Raw genomic sequence first — 19,666 nt, 5'->3', positions numbered from 1 at the left:
GGGCCCAGGGCTCGCTGACATGGCAGGCCGGCTACAGCACCTAGATCCTGCTCCCACTCACGCTGTCAAGGTGGAGGAACTAGGTAAATCCTAGCATTCACCAGTCTCTTTGATGCAGATCATTCTAGCAGCTCCCTCACTTCGGGCAGAGTTCCAGGGCTGGTTCTTTTATGTTCTAATTGCCCGTTTAAACCACAGGTTTTTGCTGTTTTGTTTTGTTTTCCTGTAGCCCAGGGCATCTGGGGCTGGTGTGAGTCAGTGATGCTGATGCTCAGTGATGAGACAGTCCCACTATATCATCTGGACCCTGTTCCCATCTGTACTATCCGGGTGAATGAGGAGCATAAACCAGAGCGCTCACCAGCTCTTCCATCCCAGAGAAAGTTTGAGCAGCTCCTGAACCATTTGGCTGGTTTCTTGATGTTCTAGTTGCTCCTTTAAAGCCTGCTGTGTGTGTGTGTGTGTGTGTGTGTGTGTGTGTGTGTGTGTGTGAGTGTGTGTGTGAGATCAAGGGCAGAAGAATCCACACAAGATCTCTCAACTTCCCACTGCAGTTTGCACCTTCAGGAGTGAAGATTCCCGTCCTTATAGTGTCTCTGTCTCTCTTGGTGTTCTCTGTGTGGTTTTTCTCTCTCTTTCTTTCATTCAGAAGCTGTTCAGTTAGCCCTCAGCTCTTCTTCAGGAAGATTTGCTCTCTAAAAAGGTGTAGATTTGGTCATGGAGATGAATTCAGGGTCTTCCTGTCTCCATCTTGGACCAGAACCTATCATTTTTAAAGTTGTGTTTCTACCTTTTTTTTTCTTTTCTAAGAAAAAGAGCTTTCAAAAACTAGAGACTTCTTTTTCTTCTGTCCAAGGTCTGCCTCCAAGGAGACTTCGGGAACAAATTCTGCAGTAATATTTTGAAGTCAAAATTACCTTTTCCAGGGACAGCCATAGTTCTCGAGGGATGTCCTTCTAATCTCAGAACAATTTTTGGTTAAAATTAAATATTTCAAACTCAAAAGAAGTCCTTCTACTCCACGGAATTTAATATTCTCTTCCAGTTGTACACAGCGTTCCAGATACACTGAGTATTAACATTCTTTGAGCACATCCCATGCTTGAATTATCCTGGGCTTGTGCCCTTATTCTTTAGAATGCCTTTTCCTCAAGAAGCCAGTGACATTCTCTTGTCATAGTAAAGTAAATGCGTAAGGGGTAGAGGAAACCCATGACCACCAAATATGGTGCATGGAGTTAGAAGTGGCATTACACGTTTGCTCTGCAAATAGAATTTTTATGGACCCAATTGTTGAAATGCTAAGTCAAAAATCAGGAGAGTTAATTGGGTTGCCAATACTAATGAAAAAATAGCCCCCTTTCTGGGTAAGGCTAGACATGGTTTTAAAAATAATAGTTGAAAAAAAAAAGCATAGTACAGTGAACAAAGAAAGTATCCACCATATATCAGAAAACAAGTCTTTGAAAAAGCTTTCAGTAATAGTTAAGTCTGAATCAGATACAAATTAAATATGAGTAGCAGCTCTTCAAAGTAATTCTTTCGTCTCATTTTAAATTAATTGTTACAAGTCAAAGAAATTAAAAATTTTAAAGAACTTTGGACCACTTAATCTATCAGGATATCAGGATATGATTTGCATTATGGGTTTACTTACCAGATCAGCCTAAAATAATGAGAGAGGGGAAGAATACTTAAGCAATCTGATTGAAAGTTTTACTTTATTTCCTGAGACAAAGATCCAATTTTCCTGTCTTTAATTTCATCTCCAGGCTATTTGTTTTCTCCTTTGGAGTCAAGCAAGAATATTTATTTTTCAACTTCCCTCTATGCACCAGGATGTCAAATTCTCAAGAAATATTATATCATGTTTTGTCATTTTATAATTTATTTGTTTTTCCCAAAGCTAGCTAAAGTTATTTCAAATAGCTCAGTACACACTAGGGTTTTAGAATTTTGGCTAAATTGCTCTTGCTTCACATAGCCTGAATTTTTCTACACTTACTATTTTTTCTTCTTATACATTATTTTTTCTCTGCTTTTTCATTTATTAGTTAGTGCCCACTGAATTGTAACTAAACCTAGGATGTAGCCTTCAGTGTTCGCACAGCTGACAAAATACATCCATTTAGCTAAATTTTCATTCTAGAGTTGATACATTAGGGTGGGGGAATCTCCAGGTACATTGTTTATTATTTACTATTTATCAATTCCAAATTGTATGTTTCAGTTGAAGCCTTTACAGTAGCTGCATAAGTAAAACAGCCTAGACTTTTTGGCTACAAACATTACCTTGTTTTGTTTCCCAAATGAATAATATTTAAGCATTGACATAGTGTGTCGGTGAGGATTAAGTCCAAAAGATAGACCTTGGACAGGTCGTTCACTAGAGACCATCTCTTTCCATATAACAGTGAGACAACCAGAGATGGTCAACTGCTCAGGTTTCAGGTAGTGTTCCTAAAGGCCACAAGCTGGGGCAGCCACTATCAAGAGCTGGAAAATTGAAATGCTTCCAGTCTCCTGATGCTGTCCTCTGGTGGAAACCAGCTGTCAAGGTAGCCTGAGAAACCTTCAGTGCAAGGGGGCAGCCTCCTACCATACAGAGCACTGCATGGGAAGAGCAATAAAAACATAGGATAACAAATGGGCAAATGACTGACATAACTGGAAAATACTAATCAAGAAACAGAAGTGCTTCTATTGATACAGAAATTGTCTGAGTGCTTTGTATGTATGTATTACCTAAGAGGTAATTTGTTGTTTCATTTTGTTTCAATTTAAGGTGGGATGATTACTAGTGAATATGATCTTCTCAAGCGCTGTGTTATTAGGCAATTTCTTCTGAAGCAGGAAACAGAAGGGCAGATGGATACTTCAAGAATGGGTGTCAGTATACACATGAGACATACCCTCTTTTAAACTATGCACTGTTCTTACAAATCAGTTGTATCTTGCCCTGCTCACGTGTTTGAATGGTGGACTTCAAGAATTTGCCTACACCAAAATGATGCCACCTTGTCTGCCTACAAGGCATATAGTGTGAATGTGGCTCATTCTGATCATGGAGGGGCATGAGGAGACCAGGATTTAATCTAAGTGTCTTAACTGAGTACATACAGTTAACCACTTCTCTACAGCATGACAGTGTGTATCTACAAAAGTGCTCTTGTTCATGTGTACTGCGGGCAATGGGATCCCTTAGACCATGTGTTTGACATGGATTCTGAAGACTGAATAAGAATTACTCTGTAACCAGAGGCAAATGGAAGCTGTGGAGTTTGATTTTTACATATTTTTTTAGTTTCCTGAGGCCAGAGTTCTCTCGAATGACAAAACCTCTTTGCTCTGGCTCATTTGGAAAACCGATATTTTATTTTATTTTAAAAAAAGTTAATGTCTATTTATTTTTGAGAAAGAGAAAGACAGCATGAGCAGCGGAGGAGCAGAAAGAGAGGGAGATACATAATCTGAACCAGGGTCCAGGCTCTGAGCTGTCAGCACAGAGCCCAATGTGGAGCTCAAACCATGAACTGTGAGAGCCTGACCTGAGCTGAAGTCAGATGCTTAACTGACTGAGCCACTCAAGAGCCTCCTCCTACCCCCCCCCCAAAAAAAAACTGTTGTTTTAAAGCGTTGTAGTGTGTGTGTGTGTGTGTGTGTGTGTGTGTGTGTGTGTGCACGCATGCATGCACACTTGAGATAGATGATTTTTATGACAACCAACAGAACAATATTTCAGAGACATTGAAAGGGCAAATTTAAAAAGGGAAATGTGATATTGACTAAAAGCATATGGTTCCTGGTTTTTACAGATCTGTTTTGAAGAACCCAAGATCTAGGGAAGGGACAACAGCCCCAGTTAAGCCCATTGCTTGACCCTGAGTATAATCTTTCTTTGCCTCCCTGCTTATTCATTTTCTTTCCTTTTCACTCCCCTCTCTATTAAGCTATAAAACTCTTGGGGATAGCCACTTTCCTACAGCCACAACTCTTTTCTTTGATCATACAGGATGGCAGTCTGAGCTAACCTCACAAAAGTGAAACACTGATGGCAGCCTCAAGAGCAGATCCCCCAGACCACCCTCCCTCCACTGCCCCACACATCACCACCACCATTTTCAGGCATGGTGCCCCCATACAGCTCCCTGGGCCCCTCATGGTCACCTCCAGTTCTGCAGCCTAGAAACCCCACCCCATTCTAGCACTGAGGACCCTCTGCTTCAGTCTTGTCCCTTTCTCTGACATGAAGGTTAAATCTTGCTTTAGACAGAGGAATATTTTCATGACCCATCCTTATTTTTTTAAGTTCCTGACTGGGCCCAATAACAAGAAGTAGAGAGAAGGATTATTAAGAGAAAGCTTAGTAAAGCTTCTTTCCATTTTTCCTTTATGAGAAACAGGAAAAAAAGAAAAACCTCTTGGAAAACCTGGATGTGAATCTGTATTCAGAAAAAAAAAAAAAAAGAGGGAGGTTAGAGAAATGACCAAGGACACAGCCTATGGTCATTAAATAGGGTGGAACAGTTGTTCAAAGTGAACCTCCACCCGAATACCTTACCCTTCTGAGTCTCTGCTCTCCCTTTCCCTCCATTTCATCCCCTTTGCTTCTGGGACACTTGTCAGAAGCTTTGAAAGTCATGGGCCCTCACCCTGCCCATTTTAATATGAACTTTTCAAGCCAAACTTTATCTCTCTCATGAATGTAGCAGCTTAAGGACAAGGTCTAAAGTCCCATTTATTTCTCTCCCTTAAGATGGTGCTGCTCAAAATGTGGTCTAAAGCCCAGCATTAGCATCATTTCGGTGCTTGTTAGAAATTGAGAATCTCTGGGTGCCTGGATGGCTCATTTAAGCGTACAACGTCAGCTCAGATTATGATCTCAAGGTTCATGATCCCTGCATCGGGCTCCGTGCTGACAGCTCGGAGTCTGGATCCTGCTTTGGATTCTCTGTGGGTGTGTGTGTCTCTCTCTGCCCTTCCCTGCCTGTGCCCTCTCTGTCTCTGTCTCTCTGGCTGAAAAATGAATAAACAATAAAAATAATCTTAAAAAGTAAATGCAGAATCTCACACCCTACCCTGGACCTCCCAAACCAGAATATCTAGGCATAGAGTGTAGGAATCTATTAAAGCAAAGCTTCCAAGTGATTCCGGTGCCTGCTAAAGTCTGAAAAGCATAACCCTCTCATGTAGACCCCACTGTCTTGTTCACAATAGGTGTTTAATAAACTCCTTGATTTGAATGTAGTTGATATATTGCACTATGGAGCCAAAACACAGCTCCCTGAGAGCAGAGACCCTGCTATGTCCCCAGCTCCTCACATGATGTCTGACGATGCATTTGTTAGCTTAAAAGAGAATTGGATAGTATTTTGTTTTGGCTTTGGTTTCTCTCCCACTTTAACCTTTTCTAATTAAAGGTTACAAAACAGCAAAGAAAATTACAGTGAGGACTGTTTAGAGAGTAATTTTGAGATAATACATCAGTGCTGTGTGGGGTCAGGGGATCGGGGAAATAGAGAATAGGAATTAAAGAATACTTACCATGATTAAAATAAAATGCTTAAAAAATACATCGATTCCATGTGGATAATTAATGACATCAATCTGCAAGTAATAATACCTTCTATTCATATGGCAATCCGGTTTTCAAAACTCTTTGGACATTTTTCTCACTGATCGTTATAAAAATCTGATACAGTATGTTCTCTTAGGAAGAAGCAGAGATTAAAAAAAAAAAAACTGAGAGAATAGTTCTGGTCCTCTGAAGTAAGTACAAAAACTAGAACCCAGGACTTGGAATTTCTATTTTCATGGGATGGTTTGCATTCCATTTGTATCATACAGTATCTGAGTGTTTCTGGTAACTTCCCTCACTATGTCTCCATGTTAGTTTCTTCATCTATAAAAAAGGGAGAATCATAGTATCTATGTTATACTGTCATAGAAATTAAATTACATAAAAATAAATGTAAACCACTTAGTACGTTGCCTTGAATAAATTAAGGGTTTAATAAATGAAGCTATTGTTGTATTATCATTTTTATAGTTTTTTTAATATTACAATATTATATTTGTTATTACACTACACTGACTCCCACCAGATTGACCACTGCTCCTTAGGTAGGTTAGCAAGGGCCAGGATCTTTTCTATCTCAGAAGGGGTTCTTTGTTAACTTGAGGGGACATTTATGGCATTCAGTCAGATTCTCAGGGCTGGAGTGTTTCTGAGTGTTGCCCGTCCGAGGGTCTCTGCTCATGCTAATTCTTGTAGTCATGAAACCTCATACCCACCAGGAAGATTGGGTGTAGGCTGTGGTCATAGTAGTTCTTTCTCTGTCTCAATTTCAGGCTGCCTGGTGATTTGAAACACACACCTTCCTTGCATCAGCTGTTAAGTTGCTATGGTTAATTTCTTTTAAAAATGAGGTAAATCACAGCTATTACCCAAATATAAAATAGACATGTGTCAAAAATTTTATTTATCTCAGCAACTAATGATGGAATAAGTAATATATTGCCATGGGTTTAAGAGAGTATTCAGGGGACACACATGGAGGCACTCAGGAATGCTGAAGCAAATTTACCAATAGTTGCAAAATAGGTTAATAACCACGGACCAATGATCATTTGTAATCCAGACACAGTTGACTTGCATTTCTATTTCCTATCAGCAAGACTTCATTTATATTATTACCTGTTTTCTACCATCTGCAGAGCTGTAAAAAAGATCAAAGACCATGAAAAACAGATGACCTGGAAAGATGTACTAGACACAGCCCCCAGTAATCTTCTTTGCCCACTTCAGAGTCTTTGACAATTTTTCTCTGACAATGATCCCAAAAGAGTGGGCTAGTGATAGAGGAACGAATAGGGGGTATAAGTAGACCCAGTTTTCTTGTTTCCCTGCCTGAAAAGGATGTTTCAGGGTTAGTCTTCAAAGGGGCTACATGGACCTTTCTCCTTTTCCTATCTTTATCTCCTGTTAATACCCACTTCCCCTTTTCCTGCAGCTCCTACTCCAAAAGTCGTAGAGACAGGCGGTCCTACTCCTCCTCTTTAGAAGTTTCACGTTCCCCACAGGCAGAAGTCCCCCCCCCCCCACCCCCACACACTCCTGGTCTATCTTAATGTCTTGCAAAACTCAGTGCTCAGGATCTGGCTGAATATGTATGGAGATTGTCTTTTACTCAGACACTGGGGCTACAAAGAGGAAGGAGAAGGTTCTGGTATCTGAGTGAGGGCAGAGCAGATGCTAGATTATTGGTTCATCTTCCCCTTCAGCAACTCTGATTACTTAACATTAAGAAGGAAGCCATCTCGTAAAAGACTATGAATTACCCCAAAGAGAACAGACCCTTGTCTAATTTGAGGAAAGGATATTTCTGTTACCATGACTTTGGCCTTGGCTGTTGTGGAAGAATAAAGCCAGGCACTCGTGAGCAGAGGATCCAGTGAAGGGGGCTCTGTTGTCCAGCAGGAGACGCTTGGTGCACTTAGTTGTTGTTTTTCTTTCTTGCATAAAAGAAGAGCTTTGTCCAATAGTTACTACCTCACATAAAGTTTTTAGAAAGGGAATTTTTAATTCTGAAAAATAAAAACAAGATAAGTTGTAAGAGAGGCATGATGGAAACAGGCCCAAAATTGGATTTAGACTAACAACACAGAATCTAATGTATGCTCCAAGGTAGTTCCAGGACCCTACTGATCAAGACAACTGCTTCTCCAGTTCTTCAAATAAATGCTCAGTATTGGATCTCATCAACAAACAGATTTCCTGCAGAGAGGCAAATGAAACAGATTCTTCAGAACTTCTAGTTCTGCTCATTCCCACAACGATGACACCATATGTATGAAGATTTGGGGCATTTTTGGTTTCCCCAGGAGATATACTATTTTTTATTTTTAAAAGATCATCAAATATTTACTGTATGCATTTCTTATGAAGTCTTGTGTTTAGTAAAATGTAGTTACTTCTCTCCCCTGTGGAAGAAGTCAGCATGTTAGAGAAATGCAGGCATGGGGAGCCTTGGAATGTAGATCTATATTGGCCAATAGATAGGTTGTTTCAATCAACTCTGTCCGCATCTTGAGTCTTCACTTTGTCATCTACAAAATGAAGGAGTTGGATGACAGCCTTCTAAACCAACTCTTTCACCATGTTGAGGTGCTAAGTTACTCTTTGAGGTTGGGGCAAAAAGGAAAACGTGAGCCCTCCAGGCTGGACTGATGGCTGGCCACACAGATGGCTTTTGCAGGCTGTGGAGGGGACAACACTTGCCTCCCCATACCATGGACCCTGCCAGGATATAAAAGGCCAAGCTAAACTCTGCTAGCAGTGTGTCCTAAAAGGAGTGTGGTGGGGCATAGGCATTTCATATGATGGTGATTTTTCTCCTGTGCTTTTTAAAATTTTTGCTTATATTTCTGAATTAACTTCTTAGCCATTTTTGCCACTTTCAGTCTATCATTTGTTCATTTATTTGGTCAGTAATTAAAAATTGTTTAAGGGGCACCTGGGTGGTTCAGTCATTTAAACATCTGACTTCAGCTCAGGGCATGATCTCATGGTTTATGGGTCAAGCCCCGCTTTGGGCTCTGTGCTGACAGCCTGGAGCCTGCTTCAGATTCTGTGTCTCCCTCTCTCTCTACCCCTCACCCACTCATGCTCTGTCTCTCTCTTTAATTTATTTATTTAAATAATTTAATTTAAATAATTATTGTTTATTTAAAATAAACTTTAAAAAATAAAAAATAAATAAAAACATAAAAATTGTTTGAGAATCTTGTAAGTACCAGACACTATATTAAATGCAAGAGATGTAATGCTGAATAAAACAATTGAGGTCCCTGCCCTCATAGAACCCATATGCTAGGGGGAGGTTGTAGCAAGTATAAAGGCCATAGTGAGTGAAGTACAGGGTGCACGTGGGCCCGTAGAAGGGCCACCTAGTTCACAGGAGTGTGTGTGCTGAGAATGGATGGAAGAAAATGATACCGCTTGACACAGAGGCAATAAATGTGAGTTAGACAGGAGCACATGTGATAGCTATAGGTGGATTTCTTACAAAATTAATGAAGCTTAAGTTTAGTTGCATATCAGTAAATGAGATATTTTTTAAAAAGAGGGAAAAAAATCGGAGTTAAAGAATTGTTAATTTTCATGATGTAAAATCCATCACAGTGGTCGATGTCAGGGTGCAAACAAGTTAAAGTCAGCAATACCCAAGAGCCCTTAATATTTAACAACAGTGCTTTTGAGCCAGTAGTACGAGCTCCAAACAATGCCTTTTAGTAAGATTTGGGATTCTTACTTGGACAAGCTCCTTCAAAGTGTCTTAGTAGGGATTCCCCCAGTTATATGGTCTGGAACAAAAATTTATATAAAAGTAGTTTATTCCAGAAGTGCAAGAAACAGGTACAGAGAGGTACAGAAAAGAGCTCGGAAAGGGAAGGAAGCCAGTAAAATCTGTATTCCTACTGCAATTGGTAAATAGAACTTAATCCTGCCTGAAAACTCTGGGGATCATTGTGACAGCAGCCTGAGGAAGAAGGGAGCTGGGATTTCAGTACACCAACCCCTGTCAGTTCCTGGCTGAGATCTGCTATTTCCCTGTTACATTCAATCTCCCCTGATAGGCAGAGTGTCCTTGCGTTGCTTTGGAGACGATTTTAAAGCAAATTGCTGTAGATACTGGCAGTTGGAAGTCAGCTCGCCAAGTGCAGAAGGGGTATGTTATGGGCAGAGCGCCAACATCATCTGCTCCATATTGCCTTGTACTTAATCTGTATTTGTAATTTGCATTACTTAAATTGGGCCCTCAAATTTTTATTAGTTTTAGGCCTTAAAAAACTCAGAACCACCCATCGCAACAGCTCTTCTTTGTTGAAGAAGGCAGAATATATGGGAAATTCAAAGAAATTAATAAGTCTATGTAAGAACTGGGAGAAAGGAAGATAGTTAGAGGCAAAATGAAAACGGTAGGCCACGCCCTAGGAAGGGTGTTATGTTAAATACAGCTCTTCTAGGTTTGGCTGAGATTTGCTGGCCCCTGCAGAACTCAGCTGGGCTCTCAGCTTGCCATTTCTGGGACAGGCTGACAGAGCAGCCCCATTCCAGGATAGCTCTTTCCAGGATGAAGAGCAAGAGTATCAGAGGACTGAGGGAATCTCACAATGCCTCTGTTGGCTGTGGCTCACCAGTGGCTCATTGTCACATCTCCTCGTGTTCCATTAGCTAAGATAACTCATTTGGCCCAGTCCAAAGCTGATAAGGCAGGAAAATACAATCCACCTACAGGGAAAGAGCTGATGACCCAGTGAGGTAGTAATACAATCTACTATAGAATTTTCACCAAAATGTTAGTGATTATCTGGAGACAGTGATATTTCTGGTAATTCTTATTATTTTAGCTTTTTCTATTATTAGAATCTTTAATAGGAAGATAATAATTTTACCAAAAACAGTAAACCTATGTCTTTTTTTAATAATTTATATATATACAAACAGAAACCAATTTGATAATTTATTGTTTTATATATATATATATATATATATATATATATATAAAACAATAAATATTGTTGACAATAAATTGTCAAATTGGTTTCCATACAACACCCAGTGCTCATCCCAACAGGTGCCCTCCTCAATACCCATCACCCACCTTCCCCCACCCCACTCCCTATCAACCCTCAGATTGTTCTCCGTTTTTAAGAGTCTCTTATGGTTTGGCTTCCTCCCTCTATAGCTTTTTTTTTTCCTTCCCCACACAATGAAATACTACGTGGCAAAGAGAAAGAATGAAATATGGCCTCTTGTAGCAACATGGATGGAACTGGAGAGTGTTATGCTAAGTGAAATAAATCATACAGAGAAAGACAGATAGCATATGTTTTTACTCTTATGTGGATCCTGAGAAACTTAACATAAACCTGTGTTTTTAAATAACAAAATAGATGAAATATTGGGAGCATTTATTTGAGGATACTTTTTTAAAGTCTCCTTTTGAAACTCCTTTGGTAAATGAGTTATGTACATCTAAAAATTTAGTCCCTCAACTTTCTAAAACCACCTATAAGCCTTTATAGGATATGTAAATCATTGCATTTTATTATGTTCCTATTGGTTTCCTTACCATTACTCTCTCATTTTAAACTTTCTTTGTATCTTTTTTTTTCTTTTATAGTGTTTATTTATTTTTGAGGGAGAGAGAAGAAGAGCACAAGCTGGGGAGGGGCAAAGAGGGAGGGAAACACAGAATCCAAAGCAGGCCCCAGGCTCTAAGGTGTCAGCACAGAGCACAACAAGGCCTCGAAGCCATGAACCCTGAGATCATGACCTGAGCTGAAGTCAGATGCTTAACCCACTGAGCCATCGAGGTGCCCCCATGGGTATCTTTGCAAACCACTTGCAAATTCTTTGGGTGTTAGATGGGAAGTAAGGAAACCGATTATTTAAAATATAAAAAGGAAAAGCGTGGGGAGTCATCCCAGTAATTCTCAGCCCCAGTTCCACATACACATCACCTGGAGAGAGATTTTTTTTAATTCCTAAGATGAAGTCCCTAGAGGTTATGATTCAATCGTTCTGCATTGGAGTAATTAAAAACAAAAACAAAAACAAAAACTCTATAAGCATTGAGAAAAATTGAATACATGAATGATTAAATTAGTGAGAAAGTAACAGAAAGGCATCCCTATGTGATGAGCAGTAGTAGGCTGGGAAATTCCCTTACAAATTAGAAGTTGGCTGAGAAGCTATAGAGCTGTAGGGCTCCTGGAGGTTGAAGAGAATAAGGGAAATAGATGCTCCTGGAGGCATACAAGCTTCCAGAATTAAGAATGGGACTGCTGTTACGATCTGTTCACTGGGTGAGGAAGAACAAATCCTATGCTCTTTGACACCCCACTCTTCCCATATAAAGCTCAAATCATACCCTAGGAGAGAATTGCTTTTTTGCATCACAGAAACATATTTTAAGGACTGTTTTTCAGAACATTGTGACTAGCCAAAGTCCATTCTCTACAACAGCAGGTTGAACTCCTAGGAAATTACTTGCATACCCAAAACAGGGAAGAAGGGGTAATGATTGAGAAAGTTGATTGGTTTGTTTACAGCTCTCCAATCATAAATTATTCCATGCAGAATTCATTCATCTATGTGTAAAATATGAAAAACGTTTCATCATCTTTTGCTTCATAATATGAAACAAAAGCAGAAAATAACATAAACCTTCTCTGTATATGTTTATGGAGGAGATAAAATAGAAAAATATATGGTGTTGGTTTTTTTTTTTTTTTTTTTTTTGTTTTGGCTTTGGTTTTACCTAATAACAGATTTTTTGATAACTGTGATCTAATACTGGTAAGGCTTTCTTAATTGCCATTTGTAGAGTAACCATGGTGACAAGCATATTGCTTCTGATTCCATTAACCTTGTTGAGATTAACCATAAATCCCAAAGGATCTTTTGCAGTGACTCAGAAATAAATCATCTTTTCACATGTATGTTATTTGGTGACAGCCACGTTCTTTAAATGTGTCTCTAACCAACAAAGAAATAAGACAGCCTCTAATGAGGTGATTAAAAATCCATCTCCCAAATAAAAAACTTTACAAAATACAGCAAATGACCAAAAAAGTAAACACATGGAAATTACACGTAAAGGAGGATTTATTCAACAAATGTGTGTCATATTCCAGCAGACATACAAGAGGAAGACCATTTTATCCCAGTTAGAAATTTACCTATGTATGACCTCGACCTCTGGAATGGAGACAAAATTTGATATACTTTAATTAAAAAGATTTGCAATTATTTAGAATATAGAAATCAGAAAGGATGAGTTGGAGCTGCATTTGGGAAGAGGGACAGCTGTTTGCCTAACCTAGGACTAATAGTGTATTGTATTTGTAGAGTTGTTTACAACTTTGAAAGGATGACCCCACCCCACCTAAAACCACATTTGTCCTGCAGCAGCCACAGAGAATGAGTACAAAATGTGTTAGGCTCATTTTATAGATGAAGATATTGAGACTAAAGAATGCAGAATGATTTCCCCAGACTCAGTTAGTATTAGAGCTTTCTTTTAAATTGGTTGAACAAATTGGTAGGATTCTGAGTTGGGAGACATGGAAGTTGGATTAACATCCCAACATTCTTCTGACCTTAATTCATATTATGTCTTGATGAAATAAGTGCAAGTCAGGGTCTTTCTTAACTCATGGGGCTTATACTTCATCTGCAAATTTTCTTCAGTTAAGGGAGTACTCGGAGCTCATTTCAACCTTTGTCTTCATACATAAATACCAAGAAAACAATGGCATTTTACAGAATCTAAGATACACAATTTTTGTATGTTAACATCTTTGAAATTGGAATATGTCTTATAATCAGTGGCTTCTTACAGTCACTGTGCAACAGTAGCAAAGATGAATTTCATTGCCTGAACATGTGCTAACTTAGTCATAGCTGCTTTTATTGTCATTACCTCAAGTGAGTAGCAGAAAGGGCTATAAATTTAATGTGAATGCTCATGTTGGAGTAATGACCATCATTTCATTTTTTCTTGAAAAGCAACAAGCTACAGGACTTAAGAAGGAAAGTTAACAACAAACAGTTGGGTTCATTGACTTTAGTATTGAAATAGTTATAGAATGATTATTATGTACTAAGGAAAGCAACTGAAGATCTGAAAATTGCTAAAATCCTCAGAATACATAAAAGAAATCTCAGAGCAATAAGAAGCTGATGTGAATGAGAAATGTGTCTAGCAAGACTATTGTGAAAGCATTGTGTCATAGTTTCATTGCTACTTAGTTTTGTTCTTGGCCATCCATCAAATCTTCATTGCATAATTCATAGCACCTTGGATTCTATGATATGTGGTAATTCATAAATCAATCCGCATGATTCTGATCCCCTCTAGCTGGTGACTGGAGTTTGCCTAAAGCTACTCTGTTGGTGGTAGACATCATCAGTAAGTCCACAGTAGTCAAACCAAAGCCACACATTGGGTATTTGCACCCCTGATTCTAATGTTAAGATTAACCAGTTCTGATGGCAAATAAATCTTCTGTTCATCAGAGTACAAATACCCCAGACCATAATTTTAATTGGTTAAAAAAAGAAAATGGTTTCTATCAGCTATTGAAGGTTTTTAGATAAAGGTTTTAAATAATTTCCTAGTAACTAAAAAAAAATAACATTATTCCCTTGACAATTTAGGATATTGGGGAGGTTACATTAAAATATTAGTAAAAAAGGGAAAGGGAATGGTTTTGATACAATTATGGCTATAAATACGTTTTTACAAATAGGGAATGGTAAATGTTGTGTTTGCATAAATGTATAGCTTGTCACAGTAGCCTAAGACCCCATGGGTTATTAAATCAGCAGAGATGAGACACTCATACATGTTGAATGATAGAAGTACACATTCCATCAACATGGCTTCAGAGTACAAATCAGCCAAGTTGTTTCTTCACTTTCACAAAGGTATACCCTGGTTAAGTTTATGCAAACAGGGTTGCAGAGGATGGTTGCCTAAGTTAGGAGTGCTAAATTTCTTCAAGTGAGCATTTGTCCCCTGTAAACTCAGAAAGCCATATCCTTTATATCCTAGCCTCAACCCCGTCCTTACCAAAAGACACTCTCCTGTGACTCCCCTATCACTAACCTCATTCTGGTTATTTGATTTCTAGCTATGTGCCAGGATAACTTTCTTTATTTGGTTCCTAACTGTATGCCAGGATAACCTTGTCTGTTCATATAAGGGCTCTCTCCCTTGAGCCTTTCCAGGCATAGCCAAGGCCAAGCCTTGACCGATAAGACCTATATGAGTGGAGGGATAACTTAAAAAATACCTGAGGAAATCCAATTAGATTTGAGTTCCTTTGAAAGAACCTGTGGAATTTTTTTGTAAAACTATGTTAGCCCTTGAAATTTTGTGTGTGTTCATATATAGCATGCATTTTTACTCCTTAATTCACTATGAATTTATCATTTTTCATAGACCACAAACGTAAGTTGAGGTGAGACAAAATTAGAGTTTTGAATGCTTGCTTTTATTTTCCCAGTTTATAGATGTATGCTGAATCTCCTGTTGCTAGCAGGGAATTGATTATTAACTTAGGTATCACTATTAGAAAGGTCATGTCTCCAGATTTTTCTGATAAAATATACTTAACTTCTGAGACGTTCACATGGGACACAGCCATTTTAATCTCATTTGAAAACTTGTACTTGGTTCAGGGGAATGCTCTGAAATAAAACAGTATCTGCCTTGTAGCTCTAATCATTATTCTCATAAGGGAGAAATAGTGATCACATCTCACTGGAAGACGACCTGCTAGAGTTTACTATTTGCTTTTACTCTCTTTACAAGTTGAGAACAGACTGTCACATTTCCTATTTAATAATCCTGAAAGACTTGACAGTTGCTAAGCAGAAACATTTCTAAGCTTTTCTTTTTGACATTTTACTTTCTTTTAAACTTCTTTTAAACTTCTTTTAAACTTTCATCGTTTGTTTTTCAGTGTTTTAGTATCTCTTTCCTGACCACCCACTGAGTGCTAGGTCTTTTCCACATATCTTAGATTGTTGTTCTCAAATAAAAACATGACCAGCAGGAAGGGAGGAGTAAAGAACGTGGCTTCCTTTCATCTTTTTCTCTAAAATGACAACAAGCACACAAGAATTTCACTTCTCAAAATAAGTAGCATGGTTACATGGTTAAGAGCATAGGCTTGAAAGCTATACTAACCTGGTTTTGATTTCCTCATCTGACACTTGACTAGCTGGCTGTTCTTGGGATAATCTCAGTGGTAAAATGGGGAGGATAATAATATCCCTCTGATTCTGAGGATTAAATTCATGTCACCTATCTGACCTATTTAGGACTATACCTGCAAATATGAACTATCACAATTCTATCTCAATTTCAAAATCAGAAGTTGGCTGTGTTCATCATGATCCATACTAGAAACTTATTCAGAATTCTGGATATCCTGCTTATAACTTAAACTACCAGCCCATTATATTGTAATTTTTATATTAACCTGGAATTTTTCTCTGTAAAATGTAAAGCATGAGTATATTAGTTGTTAGGATCCACTTTTAAAAATTAACATTATCGGGGCACCTGATTGACTCAGTAGACTGAGCATCTGACTTCAGCTCAGGTCACCATCTCACAGCTCCTGAGTTTGAGCCCTGTGTCTGTCTCTGTGCTGACCACTCAGAGCCTGGAGCCTGCTTCGGATTCTGTGTCCCCATCTCTCTCTGCCCCTCCCACACTCACACTCTGTCTCTCTCTCTCTCAAAAATAAATAAACATTAAAAAAAAATTTAATATTTAGAAATTAACATTATCCCCATATTTCCTAGGCCCTAATTGTCCTAGCTCTTTACATTGTTGTAATAAGGGAAAATGACTTTTTTCGTGTGATGGACTGACCAACCATTTTGGGTTTCCTGGAACTGAGGAGTTTCTAGGAGCATGAGATTTTTACTGCAAAAACTGAGAACATGGTGAGCAAACCAGGATGGTTGGCTGCTCAGAGTATAAAGATATTAGGTAGAGGTAGAAGGAAGAAATAGTAGTAATGTTAATATCACCAAATAAAACAGAATTATTATTTTAAGTTTATGTATTTTGAGAGAGAGAAAGCACACATGAGCAGGGGAGGGGCAGAGAGGGAAAATCCCAAGCAGGCTCCATACTGTCAGTGCAGAGCCTGACATGGGGCTCAAACCCACAAACCTCAAGATCAAGACCTGAGCCGAAATCAAGAGTCAGACACTTAAGTGACTAAGACACCCAGGCACCCCCAAAACAGAATTCTTAATACAACACCATTGTTCCCTGGATTTTTGATTCAGTCAGTCTCTAAGTATCTGAAGGATGAAATTGCACTGAACTAATTTATTCTAAATGTCAGGCATTTGGGCTTCATATTTTGCTATTATCCTCATCTGTAGGACATATTCCTTCTCTTTCATTTTATGTTGTTCTCTCCTCTGATCATTTTTTTTTTTTTTTTGCCTGTTCTTTTTAGGTCAACTCAAATTAAAACATACTCTTGGGATAATGCCCAGGTTATCCTGGTTGGGAACAAATGTGACATGGAAGATGAGCGGGTCATCTCAACGGAGAGAGGCCAACATTTAGGAGAACAGCTTGGTAAGTGATAAATTCACACACACACACGCACACGCACACACACACACACACACACACACACACACACACACACACAAACCAGAGGTTGGTAATTATTTGTAACACTGCACAGAGTAACCACTAATTGCTAGGGTGGGTGTAATGAAAAGACTGTCAACTTTGAATGGAAACCAACATATCCTTGGTAAGTAAGAAGTGGATCTCCTCCCACTTTCTCTGGCACTGTTAGAATCCAAGCATAATAACAAAAGCAAAATAGCCAGAATGTTGATCTAGTACAAGGTATTCAAATTCTTTTTCATGAGAAACACAGTTTAAGCCTTGCCTGCTATTTTTTTGTTGCTATTTTTTTCCTCCATATGCAACATTTTGTGTTGAGTGAGCACTTTATTATAATGTGTGATTATTGTCTGGTTTCTACTTGAGTTCAGAAGCACAAATAGGTCATATTATTGATAGTGGTTCTGGAGACATCGCTGACAACTTGTTGCTGTTAAAAATGTCTTTGAGATTCCATCTCCTCATCTCTCAAGAATGAGTATCATGACCCAGGCCTACTTTACCAAGTTTTTGTAGATAAAACCAAGGTAAAAAATAGAAACCAGCTTTAGAAGTTGCAAAGCCATTTTAAACACAAAACAGTGTGTCTTGAGAGAAAAATACTTGAGTGAGTAGGGTAGAGTTTTGGTGCACAGCAGGGACTCGTGACTGATTTTTCAGCTCAAGGCATTTTATACTGAGCACCTGTTATATGCCCTGCCCTATGCCAAATAGCACAGGGAATACAAAAATGTATGATTCACAGTCCCTGGGCTCAAGTTGCTTTCAGTCAAGCGGGAAAACTGGAGATACGCATAGAAAAGCAGAAACAGCAAGACAATAAAAACAGGATAATTAACTAGGAGGTATACACCAAAGGGAAAGCAACAGGGGGAAGGAGGCAGATCAGGAGAGGGGTACCAGGGGGTATGGGAGCAAAGTAGGACAGCAGGCAGATAAAACTCAAAGCAGACAGGATACCTGTAGAGAAAGTGTGTGGAATTGAGCAGAACAGCTACAAAGAAATGATTGATGAGAGGACATAGAGATCATACGGGTTCAATGCCAAGATAAGGCCTGAATGGACCCTAAAGGAGGACAGAATATGAAAAACATAAAGGGGAGAGGAAACGTTATGAATAAAGGGCACAATGGAGCAAAGACATTTAGAGAATGAGTAAAAAAAGTTAGAACCTAGCATAATATTATGGAAGTGGAGAGTGGATTTGGGAAACAATTCAAGCCCTAGAGCAAAAGAGCTGGAATTTTTTTTTTATTATTCCTCTCCCTCTTCCTTCCCCTTCCCCTCTCCCTCTTCCTCCTTACACAACAGAAAACTTGGAGGTATTCTTAGTAGACTCTGGCTCTCCAGCCTTTTTGGCCAGTACCTACAGTAAAAAACATGTTTAATCTAGCAACCCAGTGCATATGTATGTACAGAGAAAGAATGAAACAGAAGTTTCACAAAGTATATTTACCCTCAGTAGATGAGATTCACTCTGATATTTTTCTATCCTCTTCTGTTTCTCCTTTTATCTTTTAATAGTGGTCTCAACCCACTATTGATTTTAGGACCTAGTGATGGGCCTCAACCTACAATTTGAAAAGCACTGCTATCAAGGGGTGCTTTGGGAGTATTCAGCTGATACTGGGCAGCACAGATTAGAAAAGCAGAGAGCCTCTCATTGGGTCACTTTATCATGTGGTAATCTCATAAAAGAACTATGAGCAATCCAGTCTGAGAGCTTGAATATTTCTTCATGAGATCAGTGCTCTCATCAGTGGCCCTAAAGGCCATTACCCAATGGCCACAAGAATCCTTCTATCAATGTTTGTGGAGCTGCCCATGAGAAAGTCACATAGCTGACGTCTTGTCTCTCTGTGGTTGCTCTTGAGCCTTTATCATTTCATTCAGAGGGGCTCTCCCATTCTATCACTTTAACAGTGTTTTTTTTTTTTTTTTCCTTAAGTATGAAAACTTGGCACTCTCTTTAATCCCCTCAAGCACTTCAAGAAGTTAGGGGTGGAGAATAGGAGGTCTCCAAGAGAGAAGGGAAACCTAGGAGAGGCTTAGCAGGGTGGTTTCTTGAAACCCTCTCTTCTCACCCTTTATTTTCTTCACTTGTCAGGCATATGCCACATTGAGGGCAGGGGAACTGCTCCACAGATAGAAAGTGCCTCTATATATTAACCTGAAAATTGTTTGGTTCAAACAAAAATATATTGAAGCCAAGTACTGTTTAATGTTAGGAGTACAAAAGAGCCTGGTAACTGCATAAATTCTTTACTACTCTAATAAAGTAGTAATTTTACTGGGTAATTTACTTGGGTGTTCCAAAGTAAATTACTTGGGTGTAATTTACTTGGGTGTTCCAAAGTAAATTACTTGGGTGTAATTTACTTGGGTGTTCCAAAGAGCAGGTTATGGAAGGAAGCATTAG

At 38.9% G+C, this 19,666-nt stretch overlaps 1 protein-coding gene across 3 annotated transcripts in view; it reads left to right on the top strand.

Annotated features, from left to right (window-relative positions):
- The window catches only part of RAB3C (RAB3C, member RAS oncogene family), a 313,810-nt gene that overhangs the window by 247,218 nt on the left and 46,926 nt on the right, over nucleotides 1–19,666 (top strand). For all 3 annotated transcript variants that reach the window (XM_081790178.1, XM_060635732.3, XM_060635731.3), the window contains exon 4: nucleotides 17,062–17,186. In XM_081790178.1, the coding sequence (XP_081646304.1) occupies nucleotides 17,062–17,186 (125 nt within the window). The remainder of the gene's footprint in view (nucleotides 1–17,061; nucleotides 17,187–19,666) is intronic.

The sequence above is a fragment of the Panthera onca genome, chromosome A1 (assembly GCF_046562875.1).
Source record: "Panthera onca isolate mPanOnc1 chromosome A1, mPanOnc1 haplotype 2, whole genome shotgun sequence".
In the NCBI taxonomy this organism is placed as follows: Eukaryota; Metazoa; Chordata; class Mammalia; order Carnivora; family Felidae; genus Panthera; species Panthera onca.
The sequence above is the reverse complement of the archived record's forward strand: the minus strand, read 5'-3'. Positions and strand labels throughout refer to the sequence as shown.